This window comes from Micropterus salmoides, unplaced genomic scaffold (assembly GCF_014851395.1).
Source record: "Micropterus salmoides isolate LMB-PRFRI ecotype aquatic unplaced genomic scaffold, ASM1485139v1 Ms_hic_scaffold_13, whole genome shotgun sequence".
NCBI lineage: Eukaryota > Metazoa > Chordata > Actinopteri > Centrarchiformes > Centrarchidae > Micropterus > Micropterus salmoides.
This window is the reverse complement of record NW_024040374.1, coordinates 25,720,707-25,742,381: the sequence shown is the minus strand read 5'-3', so window position 1 is coordinate 25,742,381 and position 21,675 is coordinate 25,720,707. Positions and strand designations below refer to the sequence as shown.

The window sequence follows — 21,675 nt, the reverse complement described above, 5'->3', positions numbered from 1 at the left end:
GATCCAGCGATCCCCCCCCCCACCAACTCGCTGTTCCTCTTTCCCTGGATTGTTATTCCCTGAATGGGCCTTTTAGAGGGCTGAGATACAAAACCTTCCTCTGCACGATAAAGGCACAGAGCCTTGGGCCTTCTGAAGGTGTTAGTCAGCTAGTCACAGCCAGCCAGGCTCATCACACTTAAACAGTGAACACACAACATAGACCTTTTTACTATCAGGGAATAAAGAGGATAATCAACTGTCTCTGTAGAAACATTCACTCACTCTCAGGTTTCTGGATCCTCCTTGTTTGTAGTGTCCACAAAAACATGCTAATGTCATTTCCCTTAGGGCTTGGTTTGTAGTTGATCAAGGAGTGACAAGCTTTTTGAAATTCTGTAGTTTTTGGACAGTTGTAACGCTTGTTACAGTGCTTCTTTGAGCCTTACCTTGAATATCGTTCATTAAACTGTATGGATGTGTGATATGTCCATGATCTTCTATCACAGTGAATCATATTTTATATGACTGTGTGTGTGGATATATCACATTTTATTATATTCTTTTATTTATTTATTTTAAACTGGCAAAACACTAAATAAAGTTGTTTCATGTTAAAACCAGTGTTTCTCCATGGCAGACAAAGGACGTCCCGAAAGAGCAGTGAGCCGAGCTTACTGCTAAAGTTTGCTCTGCTTGTTTCTCTGATAACTTAAGATCCAGGTGTTTGGGAGGTTTGTACCAGGAGCCGAATTATGCACAGAGGTCTCCTCCTCTCCAAAACATACAGACCATGTGGAGAAAAAAAATGATAAAAACAATCAGTAAAGAAGTTTCATGTAAAAATTAGTGTTTCTCCAATGCTGTTCTGTGTGCACCAGATGCTGCTAACGTTTCCTGGACTTGTTTAACATAAGATCTAGATGTCTGATGAATAAAATCTTCATCTGGTTAAAGTATATAGATGTCAATATCTAAAAGTTATATTGTAAAAATCTGTCTTAACTGAATAAAGACTGCTTCAGGCAGGCAACCACAACGTTGACACATGCATAATTGGAATATGACTGCATTAACAGGTGACCAAATGAAACGCACGGTTACCTTGATTAAAATTAGTTGAAATTATAAACTAATAAAAATTGTTTGAAATATTTGGCATAATGTAAGCACACAACTCTACAAAATATATATCAAAGGTCTTGTCATTCTTTGACATTTAAATGCAGAAAAGTTACATATTATATCTTTAATTTTGTCCCCTTTTCAATGTGAATCCACTATAAAGTGATAACTGTGAGGAGTCTGTACTAAAGAATTGGATTACAGTGTAACGCTTAGCTTTTGTTCTTGTCATCTCTCTTTCCCAACCCTCTCCTCGTCTTACTCTCAATCTCTGTTTGTAGGGTGTACCCCAGCTTCCCTGTGCCAAGGCGCTCTACAACTATGATGGCAAGGAACCGGGAGACCTCAAGTTCAGCAAGGGTGACATTATCATCCTGCGCCGGCAAGTGGACGAGAACTGGTACCACGGGGAGATGGGTGGAGTCCATGGCTTCTTCCCCACCAACTTTGTCCAGGTCATCAAATCGCTACCACAACCCCCACCTCAGTGTAAAGCCCTCTATGACTTTGAGCTCAAAGACAAGGAGGCAGACAAGGACTGTCTGCCGTTCTCCAAGGTGAGACAGTAGAACTGCAGCACCCACTGTTGTCCCGCGTGGTCACTGTAGTAAAACAAAATACCTCTCATTACAGTGACGCTGTCTCCTAAGCATTCATTTTGTCAAGTTAGGCATGTGTTAGAATGTAAGGGCTGTCAGCTGAAACGCCCAGAGAAACGTTTTAAATTTTGAGACAGACTTCTTGATGAAGAACCGTAATTAGGCTGGATAGAACGACTGCCATACAGAGCAAGGCACCGCTTAACTACAGTAATAGAGTGGTTATGGCTGTCCAGCTGTTTGGGTCATACTTTGATGTTTTTGTGTTCTGTCATCAGTTGTTTATATGCCACATGGGAAAAAACAGAAACAAGCCTACTAAGTAGTTTTCCAAACAGAAAGCCATGGCTTACACCAATGTTTTTACTCTTGGGCATGTCCCTTTAATAAAACATTGTCTCTACCTCATTATTTCTGTTCACTGTTTGTTCCTCGAGGATGAGAAACACTCTTTGTTAGCAGTATTCTTAATTAGGTTCTTCCTCATGCAGCGCCCTTGTCTGTCTTGAATTTCAGGACGATATCCTGACTGTGATCCGCAGAGTGGATGAAAACTGGGCGGAGGGAATGCTGGGAGATAAAATTGGAATTTTCCCCATCTCATATGTTGAGGTAAGAAATCTAAAGAGATTATTTAATTTCATCAATAATTAGTGGAGAGAGAGACCCATGAAGGGCTAAAATCCCTTTGGGATGTGGTCTTCTTTCCATAAACATCTTGTAAAATGTGTATGATTCTTCTCTTCCTTTTGAATTGCTCATGTTTCATAGAACCACTAAACATGTCTTTGAAGATTTAGACAGTCACAATCTCCCACTGGGAGCTCCCCATGTCTCACTTAAAAGCTTAAGGAATAATCCAGACAGAATTAAGTCAATCTTTGTCCTTTAAAAGATGATTTCATTCATTTAAAATGTCACGATTCTATTGTTATGGATAATTTAAATAAGCTGAAAAAATATCATGTTGAAAAATACAGTTTTAAATAAGACTTGATTTTATCATTTAATGATTTAATCATTACACTATTGTGTTAAGTCTAAAGTTCTTTCCTAAGTATTCTATCCTTTTTTATATTCATGTTTTTATACAGCAGGAGCCGCTGTAGCGGAACAGAATATTTTGTTGTCCTTTGACTAAAATAGTGTGCACTCATGTTCAGGTTTCATAAGCAAATTCAAATACAGCACCATCACAAACATATATAGAGCGGCCCAAAATGTTCTTTTGGTTGTGCACAACCACTGAATATCCAGGTCATGGTTTTTTTGTTTTATAAAGAGCTGTTTTGTTGCCTTTTCAGTTGTTCATATACAGTAATCTACAAGTTCTGCTAAAGGTGGTCTTAAATTGAATGAAGTTAAGGTTCCTCATCTGGTATTTTGTTCTTAATTCTGCAAGTCTAACCTAATGTGCTGACATGTCAGTGTCGAACCTGCACTGGCTTTGTCCTGGATTGAATTGAAATGCTAAGCTTGTATGTCCTAAGTAGAGGGAGCTGCTTGGGGCAACATGTGACAGTAAGTGGGAGCACCCTGTGATTAACTGAAACCTTTTTAGTGTCCCTCCTTTGATTTATACCTTACTGTTGCACAATACAGTGCCTGTAAAACCATCCACTCCCCCAGACTAATATGTCCAGTGTCAAGACTTGATTGATCATTCTGCTGCACCTCTGCTTACTAGATAAACATAGAGGTCTTCCATGACAATCAACTTTACCATAGGGAGTGACAGTTTTCTTCATTGTTACTCTAAGCTCCATCACTACTTCTCTTCTGTCTGTTTTTTCCACCTTGCTACTCTCTTTTCATTGCCCCGTGCCTCCCTTCCTCTCTCACAGTTCAACTCGGCAGCTCGGCAGCTTATAGAGTTGGACAAGCCGTCAGACTCCAATGGAGACTCGGGCGAGGGGGCCTCCTCGGGGCCCCAGAGCAATGGTGCTCAGCGGGCAGGGGAGAAGAAGAACAGCAAGAAGCGACATTCCTTCACCTCTCTCACCATGTCCCACAAACCCATGCTAGCTCCTCCCCCCCAGCGCCACTCCATGGAGATCAGCGGGCCCGTCCTCATCAGCTCCAGCAACCCCACAGCAGCTGCCCGAATTGGAGAGATCAGTGGGGGGCTTTCCTGCAGCGCACCTTCACAGGTACGATATACCACAGGAAGGGAGAGGCTGAAGGAGAGCAGCTTCCCTTCCTAGAAGTTGTACAGGGTGTTGACTAAAACACCTTTGTGCAGTATAACAAATAAGCTCCACCTTTTAATGTTTGTTTTTTTTTGTTTGTTTTTTTACAATTTACAGCAGTACGCAGAAGGATACACACAAAATGTAGAATGCGCAACACTTATTATTAGGTACACTCAGTATGTTGCCTACTGACCATTTAACATGCACTGCATTCTTTAATCCAATGGTACTGGATGGAGATGACTCTCTGGACCAGCTGATTTGTCAATATGCTGCTCAGTGGTATTTATTTGCAAAACTGTAAAACGCAGTCATGCAACTGGAGTCCAGCTTCAGCTCTTTTTGTTTTCACAAGATGTTTGTTGCTTTTCAAAGGCTTTACTCTCCTTCTGTCAGCAATTAGGCAGACTTCCCTTTTCCCCATCATACCAAACAGGCCATTGCTCCATCCAAGCGTTTGAAATCATGGATGCGTGACTCCACTCGTCCGCAAAAACGACTCCAGCACAGCCCTCAAGGTTTTCCACGCCAATCCTGACATGACAGGAACTCACAGCTGCTTTACGGTTGCCAGGCGCTAGAGATTGACTTTGACTTGGTGCTTGACAGTCTTGAACAGCAGACATGCAGATTTATAGGAAAAGTATAGTCTGAGTCTAATAACCAATAATAATACAGCAGTGTATGAAATTCATCAAATAGTCGTTACCCATTATATGGTGATTTAGGAATTCATCGTTCACCATTTGTTAATGATTTGAGAAAGCTCATTCGCAGACGCATACAGTATCAGAATTATAAATTATTATCTTCTTATTATCTTAAACGTTAGCTGCTATGTTCACACAATAACTGGCTTCTGTCTTTGTTATCCAAACACTATAAAGACAGATGTATTTAAGGGTTAGTGGTTTGAAAATATTCGGAGACAGATTTTATATTATATGTACCGGCATCCGCATTGCTGTCCTAACTTGAGGTTCTGGGAGCTTGTAGCTAACTCAGTTGTTCTATTATTTTATGCCTTTTTGTTTGTTTTTTCTCTTGAACGTACTTTGTGTGTTTCTGGATACTGCAGACTCTCTGAAACGCTGTGTTCCAAAACTCTCCATTACCCTCAATCATTAATCTTTCATCTACAGTGTTATGTGTTCTTATGTGCTTCTTTGTGAGAGGGAGACGAGGCGAGTGCTTGTCTACAGTAAACTAGGTCTTGAGGATCGTCTGTCCTTTTTCAGACCTTTCATGTAGATATGATTTATGTATCATCAAAGACTTGTATCCATGAGAAAGGTATAATCATGTTTTTTAATGACTCCAGACTTTTCCCACAAATCATTACCTGGATACTTTTAGAATAAAAGAAACTTATATCTGCGCCTGTAAACTGATCCTCCCCAGTGACAACAGGGCTAACAATACATTTGATTTACAGATCGCTGTGTTGAATAAAAACACAATAGACTCTCCAGGCACTGTACGCACAGCCTCTTTCCTCTCCTCGCCCCCCCTACACCTCTACTCATCTTCTCTCCTTCAAACACCCAGACAAAAAACAAGAAAGGTAAGCCCCTGTTGCCTAGGGGGCTGAGTAGTCTATCTTGGAAATGAAAACGTGTCCCATCTACCAATGTACTAGACAAGACGAGGAAGAAAATGGGCTGCTGTTGATTGCATTCTTCCTAAATTCTGAAGGAAATGTATTTATTTAAATTAGCATAACATACCTGGCCTGTTCTTTAGTGTTATTTATTTGTTTCCAGGCAGCCATTTCACCAATAGTGTCACCTTTGAGCACACTGTTGCATTTGGCTTTCCTTTGGCACCCCTAGTGCACAATAGATAAGGAAGCAGTGACGATTGAATCTGACGTTGGTCTGCTTTCTGAAAGGTTCACCTTAAGAGGCGGCTCTGTCTGGAGCAGTCATGCATGGAGACCACAGCCTACAGGGAGATATTGTGTGTCCAACAGTATGGCCTTGTTACCAGGACACCACTATGACTCACGTGGATGACTGGCTGGAGAAGCCACCTCTCTTTACATGCCCAATGACGTGTCATCCTGGGCGGTCAGCTGGTTTACACTGGCCAATCAGACCACCATTGAGGTTAAAATCCTACATGTTTGCATCATAGTTTGGCGAGAGTCATTTACATACAATGTGACAGCAGAGTGGGAGAAGATTTTTAGTACGTTTTTATTCTTCCTCAGTGATTGGAGCTTGCCCTATACATTGGATTCCTAATTGTGTATTTGATGGTCCACGTTTCCCTTTTGTTGACAGGTACACATTTGCACAACTGGACTAATCGTGACCCCACCCCCTAGTAGTCCTGTTACCACAGCAACAGTCTTCACATTTCCCTCAGAGACGAGCTACACCTCCATCCCTGTGGTAGGTGGAATCCTCTACAGGTCTTAACAAACACTGCCAAAGTGACAAAAAACAACAACTAAACCATTAAAAAAATTAGTATGTTGCTGTTTTTTCAAAACTAAACAGATAAAACATATGGCTTGTCAGTATGGCTAAAGAAAATACTTATTACCTGTATTTGCAATTGTAAGTTGTTTTTCTAGAAACGGTTAAGACATGTTTCACATTATTTTGTTTGCACAGTTGACTCATTAGTGTGTGATTGTGGCATTGCATTATATAATTTGTTGCATAAATGGTACAAAAGTATGCAATATTTAATTATCTGGAAACAGTCGGGGCTCCGGTTAGCTCACCTGGTGGAGCACATGCACCATGTACAAGGCTAAATCTGTACTGCGGCCCGGGTTTGATTCCAGCTCCGCATCCCTTTGCTGCATCCTCTCATTTCCTGTCTATCTTCAGCTATATAAAGAAAAAACAAAACATGAGCTTAAATGAACCAGTGCGCATAGAAATGTCATCTTCAAAACTTTCCCCTGAGAAGATGAGTTTGTTTAGATAAGAAGACCTGCCTTACGGCACTTCCCATCTGCTGCCAACAGGCAACATAGTTACTTCTGGCTGTATAAATATGAAACTGTATTAATCTGGATTCTATGTCAAATAAGCCACAGTAGCTTTATTATTTTGCAATTTGTCAGCAAACTTCATAAAGATAGCAACATGGAGGAATCTTTCAAGCAGAAATTAACATCTTAATATGTTTCTGACATTTTCCTGCTAAGGGGAAAATATCATTACAGCTAAAAATGTGAAGAAATCCTGTCGTCCCGCACAAAACAGCAGGCATACTTCCTGTCCCGTCTATGTGTATGCTCTGGCATGTGGAGTTTCTGAATGAGCAGGAATGTGTACACAAAAGGTTGAGCTCGCCGCTTCACTTGGGAACCCTACATGATGTTTTTGTACAGATGATTTCTCTGGCCTGAAGGCAACCTAATTATCTCAGCTCAAGCATCGGCAGTGAACCGAAACGCACATCGACACTCACACACACACATTCCACCGGGCTGTCTGAGTGCCACTCTCCTTCACCATTGTGTCATGGAAGCTATCACCCTGCTGCTCAAGGCTGACAATGTTGACCTTGGCAAGACTCTTGCTCGTAATGTATAGGAGTTGTCTTCACCATCATTCTGACACACTGCACTCATTTCAGATTTTTGTTTAGTTTTATGTTAATTTCGTTATGTGGACATAGCAGGTTGGTAAATTAAATATAATCCTGTACTCTAGTAGCACACAAAAGATCCTAAAAGCATGCTGTGATAATTTGCCTGTAGTCAAAAGCTTGAGTCTCTTCTGACATCACAGACGATCAACAAGGGAAAACAAGCTAGTCAACGTGAATCCACTCATGCTTGGTTTGAGGGTTGCTCTGAACATGTTTTTCATTTCATATGGTCCCAATTAAATACTGCAATGGGTTTAACATCTAGCTATGTGGTCTCCTAGCAACAAACAAACATGCAGAATAGGAGATTCTCAGTTGAAAGAGGAAGTCTGGGACAAGGCTACAATATCTGCCAAACCAGACTCTCCTTAGTGTCGGCAAACTGAGGGAATATCCCAGATGACTGATGATCTCTCATTCTCTGTCCCTCTCAGTTGCTCATAAACAAACTGGTTTCTCTGCTTACGCAACATGGGTTTTTTTTAGGCTGGTGTTACTTGTTTTTGTCTTTCTGCTTCATACTGAGAGGAAATAAATGACGAATTGTCATGAAATTGTAATTAAACGTCGACCCTGTCTAACTGTAATTTTCTGTTCTCATACAGGATGCTCTCCCACCGCCCCCACCTCCTCCCCCACAGTCCTCCGTCGATGGAGCAGCATATTCATTGGCTGCCGGACAGAGACCCTCCCCCAGCATAAGCGACCAAAGTGGGAGACAAAGACCCACAGTGTGAGTTATAAAAACAGTTCCACACAAAAATATGCAGTCTTCTTAAATGTGCAGTGAAGTGTCAGAATCGGTTTGTGCCCCGATGGCCCAGAGCCTTAACGCACATGCTCAGTTCAGAGGGGAGTCTTCGCTTGTCTGTGACGCTCTCAGCTGTCGGTGTGTGGCTGCAAAGTGTGAGCATGTGCACAGGTGAAGGAGTCAAAACCTGTGGATAACAGTCTCCTGGGACCCATTGGAAATCCTCTCTGTCAACCCTGACTTTTGACCCCCTCACCTTTTGCCCTCATTACTCCTCGAAGACACCACACACCTGATAAAAATTAGATCCACTCCTGCCATCATCTGTGTCTGCCTGTGCGTGCATGTCAGACTCTGAGGCATTTATGTTCCCTCCCCCCTGACAACATTGAAATCAGACTGAAAACATCCCAGCTGAGACTCCTATCTTCTTGGCTGCTGTTCCAAGCCTGTTCTCGCACTGCTGTAGAGAGATGGCCTGCAAATTGTTTTGTCCTCCAGTGCTAATTTTCCCTGGGTCAGAGGGCACAGTCTCTGCTAGAGGCTCTCAGAAGAGATTGTGACAGATGTACAACTAGTCAGTGGGATAAATCCAAAACAAATGGCACTCTGTACAAAATGTTAAACTGCTTTTATTTCCGCAAGACAGAAAATCCTCTATGTTGGTGCACGTTTGCTTTATTTGCGTGGGTGTGTGCATGTTGTGTTAAATTCCTCATCTTTGTTTACTGTTTGTTCTGGATCTAGATATGTGGCTATGTTCCCTTATACTCCCCGTAAGGAGGATGAGCTGGAACTGAGGAAGGGAGAGATGTTTCTGGTGCTGGAACGCTGTCAGGACGGCTGGTTCAAGGGCACCTCCATGCACACTGGCAAGATTGGAGTCTTCCCTGGGAACTACATGAGCCCAGTCAGCAGGTCGGTTATTTATTTTTGTCAACACGCTGTACTTTCAGTCACACATACACATGCCCAGTTTCACTACCATTTGTCTATGATGCATAGCATCGGTTGTCAACCTCTGGAATTTCTGTGCCACAGTTTTGGCAGAGGAGCACAAAAACAATTAGAATTACAAACAATCGCCTCATATTTTTTACATTACGACCTAATACATTTTATGAGGTATAAAAGCATCCTGTTCGCCTAATGTTCTCGTTACCTCAGACTGCTCGGTCTTACTCTATACTCTTTATGTCCTCTCCATTCAGGACGGCATCGGGGAGCAACCAGCCCAAAGTGCCCATGAGTTTGTGCACTCAGGCTGGCAGAGGAGTCACCATCGTCAGCCCCTCTTCTGCTCCCATTGGGGCCATTGTTTCAGGTCCTGATTTCAACAAACCCCTCGCCGTGTGCTCCAGCGCTATACCTGCCAACTCCCAACCTGCAGCTGTGGTAACAGCAGCTCAAACAGCCACGGGTCAACAGCCTAAAGTCCCTTTGCATGTCAGCTCCCAGATGACTGTGAATCAGGCTCGCAATGCGGCCAGGACAGGTAAATTTACTGGGAGGAAAACGGATATGAAAGGGGTTTTAATAATAATAATAACAGGTGCGGGGGGGGGGGGGGGGATTAGAGTTGTGTTTAGGGCCTGAAGGCGTTAAAGTGTAATATTGTTTTATATCCATTTGCAGCTGCATGTCACAGTCAGGACCGGCCCACAGCAGCAGTGACACCCATCCAGTCTGCATTACCTGTGACCTATCTCCCACACCTTGCAGTGTGCCAGCAGCCTTCCTCCAGTCCTGCCCAAGGCTGTGCCCGGGTGGGAGTGGCAATGGGCTGTGCCGCTGCCTCTCTGACCCCGCCCAATGTCAGCGCTGCATCGCTGGAGGGTGATGCTTTGAGACCTGTCCCTGTGAACAGCTCTGCTCTCAATCCCACATCTAACAGCACAGCTCTGGCTTGCCGACTGGACGTCAAGGTTGAATATGTCTAAATATTTTCAGAGCTTCCATGAGCTTAACTAACACGATCTGTATCTAATTATCCATTAGTAGATGCGTGCATGTTTTATCAGAGTGGAGAATTTGTTTTCAATTCTGTCACATTTAATTAACTTGCCAGACAATTTAAATGCCTTGTAGTGGTTGGGAGTCTCTGAGATTCCTGATGACATTTGTTAGGTTGCAAATCACACTGACAGGATTCACCAAAGGCAATCAGCAGAGAGTGGATGTAATTATGTAGTGTTTGTTTCTGTCTTTCAGTCGTTTGTGCTGTCTTTCCCAACAGACAGTGGCCATGATTTTCTACATGTCAAACCTACAGTTCAAAACCTGAATAGGAATTTCTCCTACCACATTTGTGTGTGTTAGTGGTAAAGAAACAGTTCCAGGCACTGGAATATACCTGTCTGGGGTTTGTGAAATCTGCCTCAGTGCGCCAGGAGTTGTTCTCTAACAAAATTAATGTGCTGTTGTTGCTGCAGAGAGAAAAGAAAAGTCTTCTGAAGCTGTTGTCCTCCAATAAGAAGAAGTCTCGCCCTTCACCACCCTCCTCTCCTACCCTTGAGGCGGAACAGGCTGCTGCTGGAGAGGGGCTACACGGCGCCGTAGGCCCCGACGCATCCCCTCCCTCCGGCTCTGTCAGCTGCCTCGAGCCTGAACCTGCTGCTGCTGTCGCTTCTGCCTCTTCGTCCTCCTCTCCCTCAGCCCCAGAGGCCACATATCGGAAGAGCAGTCCCCTTGATGGATGTGCACCTATTGCTCCTCCTCCTCGGCAGCCGTGCTCCTCTCTCTTATCTCAACAACATGACGCACGGCCCATCATATGTGAGAGGTACACTCCTCCTCTGTTACATAGCATTGTTTATGATAGAAAGTGGAACACAATATTACAAAAGGTATCATGATGTATCAGTTGTCATTGTTGCAGTGCGTATCAGTCGCTGACTGTGCCTCTGGCTGTCCTCCCCAGGTACAGGGTGGTGGTGTCATATCCTCCCCAGAGTGAGGCGGAGCTGGAACTTAAGGAGGGCGACATTGTGTTTGTTCACAGGAAGAGGGAAGACGGCTGGTTCAAAGGCACACTGCAGAGGAACGGCAGGACCGGACTGTTCCCTGGCAGCTTTGTTGACAGCATCTGATACACACACTACAAGGAACCACAGTCACCACCACCGTGACCCAGCTGACCGCTGCTAGCCTCCTGCAAACCAAACAGATCAGCACTCACAAGGTTGCCGGGACAGGGCCATCAAATTGGTACTTTAACTCCTTAGAGCCCGCTCTGGATCTGGTCACGCAAAAGATCGGTAGTGGCACATGAGACAGAGCTGCAGAGAAGAACAGAACATGTTGAAAGCACAGTGGACAGTTGGAGGCGAGCACACTACTCATGAACTTTTCTTTTTTGTTGGTTATTTATATCTTTGTAACAATTCAGCTGTTAAATGTGTGCCTTGTACTGTTCCTCACTTTATTGTACATAAGGACACAAAGATGATTAGTCCTACAACAAACCAGTATGAGCTGTTGATATAGATATATTACACATTTTAACTTATTTCATAGATTGGCCTTTTTTGTAGTGCAACACATTAAGGGGTGAAGCTGGCACATGCCTTATGCCATATATACTTTTCTCCTTCTGACTGCTGATGAAAATGTTATCATTATTTCAAACTGTCAGCAGATATGAGTAGGTATATCAGATCCAGCAGGCAAGAACAAATGAGCAGTGACATCACTTGTGCTGCGTAGTAGGGAAAATGACCCTTCCACAGCTCTAGAGGCATTACCTAAACCTGAGGATCATAAGAGATGTCTGCCGTATTGCACATTTGAGTACTCTAGCTACCATTCACAGCCATGTGAACATTGCACATCACAAAATATTTCTCTGGGCCAATCACAGGCCTCCAGTTTTGTCTCCTGGTGTGGCTGAGGCTGAAGTGCTAAGGACTGTTGCCTACAGCAGTCGAATATTTGCATGCGCTTAACAAAGCCTTCTTCAGGAGACAAAGTGGTGATAGATGTGTTGCAGGACTGTTTATTTATGCCTTTTTAAATGTGCGTAAAACACACTCCAAGATAGACTTTGCAGTCAAATATTGCTTACTTTGTACCTTCTTTGTATTTACTGACCAGAGTAGCTTGTCTCCTAACCCCTTGGCAATAGCCAAACCCAGACGTAGCTCTATTTATCAGACGAGCAACATAACATTTCAGTAACTGTGCACAACAGATTCTTTGCAGTGTATATTTATGTTTATTACAAATTCCACAGAGGCTGACACCTGCTGCTCGTAGGGAGTCTTTCATATAACTAACCTGGACACGCAGTAAGCCACACAGGACACACTCACCCTTCAGCTGGCAGTTTCGTACACTATAACTCATTCCTAATGTGACTTGTGGCAATGAAAGCGCATCAAGCTAAAGCACCGAATGTTTGCCTAAAGTAACATATTGTTTCACTCCACCAAAAGACATATGTAGTATATAATTTTGTTGAATCTCAAAAAAATAAGGCTTTACTGAAATCATATCACTTTGACCCCCCTGATTCTTTTCTTTTTTTTGTGATTGGATTTTGTTGTACATTGCATCTATACAGATTTCTTAATGTTAAGTGTTGTATTGACTTGAATTACTGTAAGATTTCTTTGTGATTAGGTGGGGGATTTGGTTGTAGTTTTGGTGCTTGACGAAATATGGGCAGTTTTAGAATAAATACTTTGGAGAATGAAGACCAGTTTATTTCATCAGATCAAATAGTGCAACATGTAATTTCTCTTTTCCTAATATATTCCCTAAAATATACTGAATAGATGAATGAAATTCTCCAAAGTAAAGGTATTATTAATTACCATTCAGTGGACCCAACAATGTTTAATGTAATGTGACTTATTCATCTGATCTTCAGCAAGTCCCGTGAGGTCTGAAGGGGGTATTTAAACACTTTCAAATCACTGAATTGTGCCAAATTTGTCTTTATGAATGATTTTACTGACTGAATTGGACCCATAGTTTAAAGTGTGTGTTGTTGTTGTTTTTTTTTAAAGTCTTGTTGTTAATTGAGGGGGACCACTGTGTAACTGACTGCTGGAATATGTTATAGTTTGTTTGAAATTTGGAGAGAATGTGGAAAAGGATGGTACAAATCACTGTTAGGGCCTTTTTTGTCTTTCTGAATTGGTACTTTCGTCGAATTAATCTGTTTTGTTGCGTTGTTTTCTTGGCAATCACCACACCAACCTCAGGCTCGATGCTAAACTGTTCCTCTGAGTGTCTTTTCATTTCACTGGTAAGCCTTTTAATATAAACAACATACTTACTCCTGCACAGATGTATGCATTAATGCACTATCATAACATTTTTACTGATACTGACTTCTCGTACATATTGTTCATGCATTGGCTGCACATTTTTCAAAACATGAAGCATTTCTTAACAGTTGATAAACTATGTTTTCATTTATTGGAACAAATGACAACTCAAGATTGCTTGATTCAACTTAACAGATTTTACTCATGCCAAGGTGACTTACTTGATTATTTTTTTGTCTGTAGTCTGTTGTGTGTCTGAAAATGGTAAAACTGAAATCTACTTGGCACAAGTCTATTATGTGAAAAAAACATTCTGAAGTATTTGAGGGAATAGCACATTTTGTAAAAATCACTATAACAATAAAAGCTAATGGTTTCCATACTTTCCCCAGGCTAAGTCATTGTTTCATGACAGTAATGTAGTGTTCTCCTTCCCCTTGTTTTCTCTAGTGACTTGTGTTATGTTGGCCACATGCAGCCAGGGTAGAACTGTCTAACCAGGAGTATTATCAAAGGCATAGAGCGCTGTTGACAGGACTGAGTACACGTGTCCTCCTTTTCCCTGTCACAGAGCTTAGATGGCATAAGATGCACAGGTTCCGACTTTGACTGAAAGTAAACACACACACGATAAATGAACAGTACAAAAACAGTAGTTCCTAATTAAATGTGTTTGGGGTAAGTCACAGTACACGTGGTCATTAATGTCTCCAGGAATAAAAGGTTTGTGCTGTAGAGGAGCTTCTTTAGTGACTTGCAGCAGAGCAGTGTTGCAAAGAGAGGTGAGCCCTTCCCAGTATGTTCAGCTGGGAAACACTGACAGGAACTGACAAGCACCCGGAGAGGTCATTGTGCTGCACACAGTTCCCTGCAGAGGATGGGTTACCATGGAAATAAGTTATTCCAATGAATGAGCATAAGACTATACTGAGCAGGAATAATAAAAACTAGTGTATTTATTTTGCAAAAGAATACGTATATGTAAATGACTCTCTGACTTCATTACATTTGTTTAATAATTATTTGGCCGCTTCCCTTGTTTTACTTTAGTAGATGACCTGCAAATGCTGAATTTGATGAGAGATCATTGTTGTCCAGTGTAACTGTGGGTTGAGTAATATGAGTGTGGAAGGTGGATATTTGAATGGCATACATGGGAGTAAATGTAGGAAAATGTATTTGTACACTCTAGGTAAAGTCAATATTCATAGCTGCAAGGGCTGTCAAGAGAACTGAGTCTCAAGTTCAAGAATTTCTTGATTATGTTTAAGTTGAGGGTGTGTCAGCCATTTCAAGTCACTCAATGAAAGGCGGGTCAGAAAGTCCTCCTTGAACCCTTTACTGTGCTAGATAACAGGCTTCCTTGAATAGAGTTCAGTATGCAAAGAGATTTCACAATGACTAATACATGTTCAAGAAAATGTCCCCACTTCATCACTAGATTTAAATTTAAAGACGCCAGTTATTGGGATTTTAGATGGCTCAGTTATAGTAATGAGGAGTAAAAAATTCATGGCTTCATAACATTATAAACAGCTGTGCCAGCTTCCAAAAACATCTGCAAAATGAAAGACTGTATTTTCAGAAAATTAACAAGAAAACATTAGGGGTTTTGTCATGCAGGTTTGAACCAAGACTCGGGACAGAATATGTGTTTGTGCATGGGTGAGCAAAATACGGTTCTGTTGGCAAGTATAATTAAATCACTAAGGTGTGAAAAGAGGGGAATAATGTCTTGGTGTTCAGGAAGGTGATCTGAATATAAATCAAGTTCTATTTGTCTCTCTGACACACAGACACAGTTTATTAATGATCACTGGGTGAAGGAGTAATAACATTTTAAGCGATTTATACTGTTTGTGGTTGTATTTTTCTGCTGCAGCATGGTTATGACTCACGCTGTGTGGCTCCATCACAGGTCCACTCCAGTGAATGTGCTTCAACCCCAGCAAATCAATCCTGCAGAATGTCTTGGTCTGATGGACCGTCCAGGTGTAGGCCGAGGCCACCCACTCTCAACATCACTCACTTTTTTTGTACACCGGTGACAGTTTTGCTTTCCTGGTGAAATATGTTTCCATGGGGGGAAAAGGATGTGCGAAGCGAAAAAGACAGGAGAATGAATGACTGCAATTAACAATCACTGAGTTATATGAGTGTGCTGCATAGAGCTCTCTAGTTACCATGTGTCAGTATAAATAGCTCATCGTCTAAAAATGAACTCCGAGAGAAATGGGTCTGTGAAATATCGTTCTTACACAAAAGTTGCATTGAATGTCAGCCTCCATATTGAAAAAGGCATTTAATATTGGGCCTCATGCCTCATACAATAAGGTCACTAAAGACGTTGGCACTGCACACACGTCCAACAGCAGTAATATAAAAACAAATACCCACGACCGTTTAAGTCCTAGTAATGTATTAGTTAGTATGTGCTTCCGTTGCCACACTGTCAATTGCATACACAAGTAACGTTAACTTTACAAGGAAATCATGAGACAGCTGTGTTGTTGGGAATCCACGTGGGCAAATATTAACGTGAACTTTGGCTGTTTACACAGAAAAAATACACAAACCTTGGCTAAGATGGAAACACAGAGACAGTCCAGACCTGTCTTGTACTGAACTGTGTGTCCACTGCGCCATCTATCGACTAATGACGAGCAACGCAACAACATTGAGAAGGAATATGGCGGCGTCCGTAAAACCCCCGCTCTGCTGCTGTTAACTCTTTTTTTTCAGTCAATAAAAGTTTTGTACGTCAGAAAATAAGGTACGTCACAGCCACCTCTATAGACGTTATTATGCAATTATAGTTATCGAGCTGAAACATTACCAGACTGCAAAATGACCCTAAAATGTACGCAGAGAAGCTAGTTTTGACCGAGGCTGTCCTCGCTGAGCCGTGTCTGTGTAACGTTACACGCAGAAAAAAGGGTTAATTTCTGTTATTCCTCCAATTTACATTATAATTTGTTCTGGTTTGAGGTAACGTTATTGTACAGCATAGAATCATCAAAAAACGCACTGTAGGTTTGCTTTAGTTGTAAACCCACTGGTGCAGTCCTGTCGGGCTCCCCTGCGGTGTCATGTCCAGGCTGGCAGTGGTGTGTGGGGGGTCCAGGGGCATTGGGAGGGCTGTGTCCCGCCTGCTGGCAGAGAGGGCCTGCAGGTTGGCTGTTGTCTCCAGGAACGAAGATGCTGCCCGCTCCACAGTGGCATCTCTGCATGGAGGTATAGAGCTGTGTGCACACCGTCACAGATACATTACATCCACGCAAACATGCACATACAAATTAAAGGTTAACCTGAATAAAAGGTGGAGAAACATATTAAATACAGATGCTTCCGTGCACCGAGGCTCACTGAATGGTTTGGTGAGTATTAAATAAAATGCTGTGGCCTCACAACGTCTCAGCCTAGCTTCACACCTATGGAAGATTTTGGACCAAGGTGCAAGACGGTGCTCTCCACCACAATCTCCATAAGATCAAATAATATAAACTTTAATTTCCAGATCTATTTAGTGTGAGTGTTTTGTTTTGTCTGGCTAACAAATGCAACGCAAGCTATTAAAGAAAATGTCAGTTACTTTATTCCCTCCCCTGAGCTGATCCCTCTACAAATGATTTTATTTCTGAATCCAGTCAAAATGAAATAAATAGTCAAATTTTAAAGGTAGTTACTGCAAAAACAAATCTTTGAAATCTAGAAATTTCCTGTCAGTCTCACACACACAAGTGCAAACACACACACACTGTACCTGATCTCAGGCTTTTGTGCTATAAAATTAAAGACATGTACACCTACAACACCTGCAGCTGTCATGAACACACTGTAGTCTTGTAAGCGTTAGCATCCTCACAGACCTACTGTATGTGCCCTCTAGCTGACCATGTGGCTTTCAGCTGTGATGTCTCTAAAGAGCAGGAGGTGCAGAAAACCTTTGAAACGATCCAGAAGACCTGTGGAAACATCTCTTATCTTGTGAATGCAGCAGGCATCAACAAGTGAGTAGACACTTTTAGCAGGCTTCTCTGGTGATGCCCCGCTGTGTTATGGTTATATGATGTTGATGTTATGTTGTTATATGTTGACCTGTACTTGATTTATATCACTGTGTGTGTGTTTGTTCAGGGATGCTCTGTTACTGAGGACCAAGCCGGAGGACATGGTGGCTCTGCTTCACACCAACCTGCTGGGCACCATGCTGACCTGCAGGGCAGCACTGCGCAGCATGCTGCACACCCAGGGAGCAGCCATTGTCAATATAGGTACTCATAGGCCCAATCTCCACTCTAAAGGCTAAAGCCCTGAACCCTCACAGACTTAGTTGACGTCACCTGGTAAAATGCTTAATTGAGAGGGGCTGCAAGGGCCTGTAATGGTATAATGGGACAGCCCATTTCACACACAACCTCGTGGGCTTACCGGGAACGCGCCTCAAGGTCCGTGAGTGTGGGGCTCTGAATCCAGTGGCCTCCATGATGAGTGTTTTCAGTTTGGTCACTAGGTGGCAGTGTACATTTCTTCTTTCTGGTGTATTTACATAAATGTTTGCATGTTTTAGCCCATTTACTAGAAATATTTTACATGATGAATGATGATGGGTTTGACACACATATTTACACTCATGTATCGGGGGGATCTCCAAGACCCTAGACTACTGAAGATGCATGTAAGGAAGTCAAACCAGGATGACAAACACTGAATGTGAAAAGGACGTGAATTTCCTCTTCAGATATAATATCCACATGTCTCTGTAAACTGATTTGTTAGCATGCTTTATATTAAAACTAGTGGCTGACTTGAACGTAGGAAAACTTAATTCAGTCTGTAAAACGATAGCATGCTTTTGATTGGGACTCGATTAGTGTTAGCTTCCTACCAGAGTTTTATGTTGAAACATTTCTGTCATAGTAAGTCGTCTGAACTTTGTGTTGTTTGAAGGCTCTGTTGTGGGCCTGAAAGGGAACACAGGCCAGTGTGTCTACAGCGCCACTAAATCCGGCCTAGAGGGCTTCACACGCTCTTTGGCTAAGGAAGTCGCTTCGCGCGATGTCCGAGTTAACCTGCTGGCTCCTGGTATAGTACATCTTTCTTCTAACTTCACCTTTCCTCTCAGCACCTGCTCTCTTCTTGTTTTCTCCCAGTTTCTGTGATCTTATGTGTCCTTTTTAGTCTTTCTCACATCCCTGCCCTCTCTTACTTCCAGGTTTCATCAGCACCGACATGACCGCAGGGCTGAAGGAGGAGGACAGGTTGCGCTCCATCCCGCTGGGGAGATTTGGCGAGCCAGAGGAGGTCGCCCAGGCTGTGCTCTTCCTATTGGAGTCTTCCTACATTACAGGGCAGGTGCTGGTGGTGGATGGAGGACTGCAGCTGGCCCAGTAAGGGCCCTCCCATGGAATAATCTCACAGCTAAAAACAATGGCAGTGAGGCATGTGAAAGTCTTTTCTTGAAAATTGTATGCCTTGGTAAAGGCATGGAAGTTGGAGACTGTAGAGGACATAGATCAAGAATAAGATGAAGGGACACTTGGCTCTGTGTTACTCATGACTGAGGAGCATTTGACCAGATGAACATTTACACCTAACAAGGCTTCATGGCTGAAGTGGAATGTTGTTGAGCGAGATATTGGTGTATATCGTATTTATTTTCTGCTGTTTTCGTATCAAATTCTTGCTGCAAAACACAGAGTAAGCAAAATCTTTGCACAAGTTGTAAAAAGGCCATTACTTGTTGTTGACATAGGAGATCACTGTCCTGCTGCTCTGTCTTTTTGCTGAGTCACTCTGTCTGATGTGTGTCATGAGTAACGCTTCTGACTCCAGAGTGTCTGGCCCAGTCCAGACCTCTGTGCCCTCAGGTCCTAAATTTGATCAGTAGATTGAACGCTGTTGGTCTTTTTCCATGACTGTAAAGCGCCCGTCCTGCTCATGTTTTGTTCCCCCACCTCCCCCGGGAGACCCCCTCACAGCCAGCACATGTTGCCCCTCCACCAGCGGGCCCCTAAGCCCACCTCTGGAGGGGCCAGGCATGTCGGGCTGCAGCTGGAGGAAATTAAAGGTAGTGGTGGGGGGGGGGGGGTATTTTTAGCTCTGGTAATGTTTTGAGTGTCTGGTTAGAGCTCTGGACCTGTAGTGTGGACGGATGGACCGTGCGTTGCTTGTTCCTTTCATTGAAATATGCAGTTACCATCCATAGGTGCCGTGACTTTAAGTCAGCGACTTTGATAGCCCTCTCTCTCTCTTTTATGTGCACATCTTAAATGTTGTGTTTTCTATTAAGGGATTGGGCTAGATTATACTTTGATTAGCATTTTTAGCAAGAATGGTATTTCCACTGTGACTGATAATGCGTTTATACTGGCATTCTCTTATTGTTTTAGGAAGAGCCTGCCAGTCTGTAAAAACATCTCACGCTGTCTCTGAAGAGATTGATTTTTATTAACTTTCATAACCTAAAATAATATCAGGAGAACAATCCATATACAGGCATTGATTGGCATAGAAATGTGCAAACACAGTAACTGTCAGCTGATGCAAGCTCTGAACAGACACAGAAAAAGATGTCCACTTTGTATAGCATTACAGAGGTGACGAAAATAGTTGATATAAATAAACCTTGCCTTTCACTTTTGTACCCTTGAATACTGGGGGAAAAAAGTTGTGTTTGTACATCCCGAAAAACGTTGTTGGCACTGTACAAGTGCCCAAAAGTAACATGCAAAGAAATTGTGTTTGCATTAAGCCTACAAGTGATTTAAGGCAGTAAATATATTTATAAAACTTCATGATACAGAAAAGATTGTTTTATCAGTTAACAAAAGGTTGCTGATATAATTTATGTCAAGATTGTTGGGAAAGTAAAGTGTTTTTTTTTCCATACAAAAATAAAATGGACAATCTGTGATGTGTGACAAATACACCGAAACCTTTCACAGCACCCTCTCTCAAGTGAGAACATTTCAATTCACACTTTTAAAAATAAACCGTCAAAAGAAGAAAAAAAATCACAACTGTCAGCCAATCACATCCTTCCTATCAAGTGTTGACTTACCACATTAAAGTTGATGTCCGTCAAAAAAACCTGCTTTTTCCTTCCTGTGTTTGTTAGATCCAAATTTCCTTAAGTTCTGCTGCACCCACAACGCAACCAATCACATCCACATGTTCTTTCTTCCCAAACCTCATTTCTTTTGCAAAACAAAAACAATAATAAAACACTAAACATGGCAAACATACGGTCTATAAGGCCCGGCCTTTCCCAATATCTGTAAGCAAACTGTATGATACTCCAACAATAACCAGATACTGTAGATATCGGCACTATGCTACACAAGCCCACATAATAAAAGTTTGTGATCTCCTTCATCAAAGCTACCATGCTTTGAGTCATTCAGTCTTTTTAAGTCGTCTTTTCTCCGGAGTGCTATGTATAGATACAGTATTAGTCCGTGTATTTCAAATGGCACCACTTGAACATGCATAGTAATTCATTTCATGTTTTATCTTTACAGACATGAGAGGCACTTAAAAAGACAACCCTTTGCAAAACAGAGTCAACCGCACAGTTCATGAAACATGAGAGAGCATGTGTATGAACAGTCTTTCCTCGTGGTAAACGCAAACAATCATTTTCCAGGTCCAGTTTATAAAATGAAGCTTGGGGAAACAACTTTCTGTAATATAATGGGTTGTGTCATACTATAACAACATAAGAAAACCACCAGCTCACTCTGCCCACAGACCATTTAGTTCTGTATCAATGATAGAGTCCCTCAAGTGGACATGGTTATATTCTGACCCCCGTCGCCATCATAAAGTATTTGTCTTCTCAGGAGTGCTTGGAATAAGGGCAGTTTTCAGGGGTTTTTTTTGGAGACGTTGCAATCCTCTTGCCGGCTGCCCTGTGGTTTCTACAGGTCATCACTTTCCACCAGGCCACCGGGCTGCAGCGGGCTGGAGTCGGGGAAGAAGGCTGCCTTCACGTCCAGCCCTCTCTCTGTGAGTGCGGCGTAGCGGCTGGTGGAGGGACGCACCTTCTTGGGCTTGGGGAGGTTAGGCTGCTGCCACTGAGCTGAGGACGGAGCAGAGGGGGATTAATAGTGTGTAGTGGGGGGCAGCCAAACAGGAAA

General features: G+C 42.5%; 3 protein-coding genes across 9 annotated transcripts in view; 2 read left to right on the top strand and 1 right to left on the bottom strand.

The window, feature by feature from the left end:
• Positions 1-13,921, top strand: part of sh3rf1 (SH3 domain containing ring finger 1) — a 31,908-nt gene extending 17,987 nt beyond the window's left edge. Inside the window, exons 3-12 of the mRNA XM_038716546.1 lie at positions 1,386-1,661; positions 2,220-2,315; positions 3,548-3,853; positions 6,181-6,291; positions 8,116-8,243; positions 9,009-9,179; positions 9,473-9,756; positions 9,897-10,186; positions 10,694-11,043; positions 11,182-13,921. Coding sequence (XP_038572474.1) covers positions 1,386-1,661; positions 2,220-2,315; positions 3,548-3,853; positions 6,181-6,291; positions 8,116-8,243; positions 9,009-9,179; positions 9,473-9,756; positions 9,897-10,186; positions 10,694-11,043; positions 11,182-11,350 — 2,181 coding nt within the window. The 3' untranslated portion in view covers positions 11,351-13,921. The remainder of the gene's footprint in view (positions 1-1,385; positions 1,662-2,219; positions 2,316-3,547; positions 3,854-6,180; positions 6,292-8,115; positions 8,244-9,008; positions 9,180-9,472; positions 9,757-9,896; positions 10,187-10,693; positions 11,044-11,181) is intronic.
• Positions 13,922-16,056: 2,135 nt separating this feature from the next.
• Positions 16,057-20,480, top strand: cbr4 (carbonyl reductase 4). Its single transcript, XM_038716545.1, has 6 exons — positions 16,057-16,307; positions 16,523-16,768; positions 17,424-17,544; positions 17,672-17,808; positions 18,485-18,619; positions 18,750-20,480. The coding sequence occupies exons 2-6, from the start codon at positions 16,624-16,626 to the stop codon at positions 18,926-18,928; spliced, it is 717 nt and encodes a 238-aa protein (XP_038572473.1). The 5' UTR covers positions 16,057-16,307; positions 16,523-16,623; the 3' UTR covers positions 18,929-20,480.
• Positions 19,963-21,675, bottom strand: part of palld (palladin, cytoskeletal associated protein) — a 53,729-nt gene continuing 52,016 nt past the window's right edge. For all 7 annotated transcript variants that reach the window (XM_038716538.1, XM_038716539.1, XM_038716540.1 and 4 more), the window contains one exon: positions 19,963-21,617. In XM_038716538.1, coding sequence (XP_038572466.1) covers positions 21,457-21,617 — 161 coding nt within the window. In that variant the 3' untranslated portion in view covers positions 19,963-21,456. The remainder of the gene's footprint in view (positions 21,618-21,675) is intronic.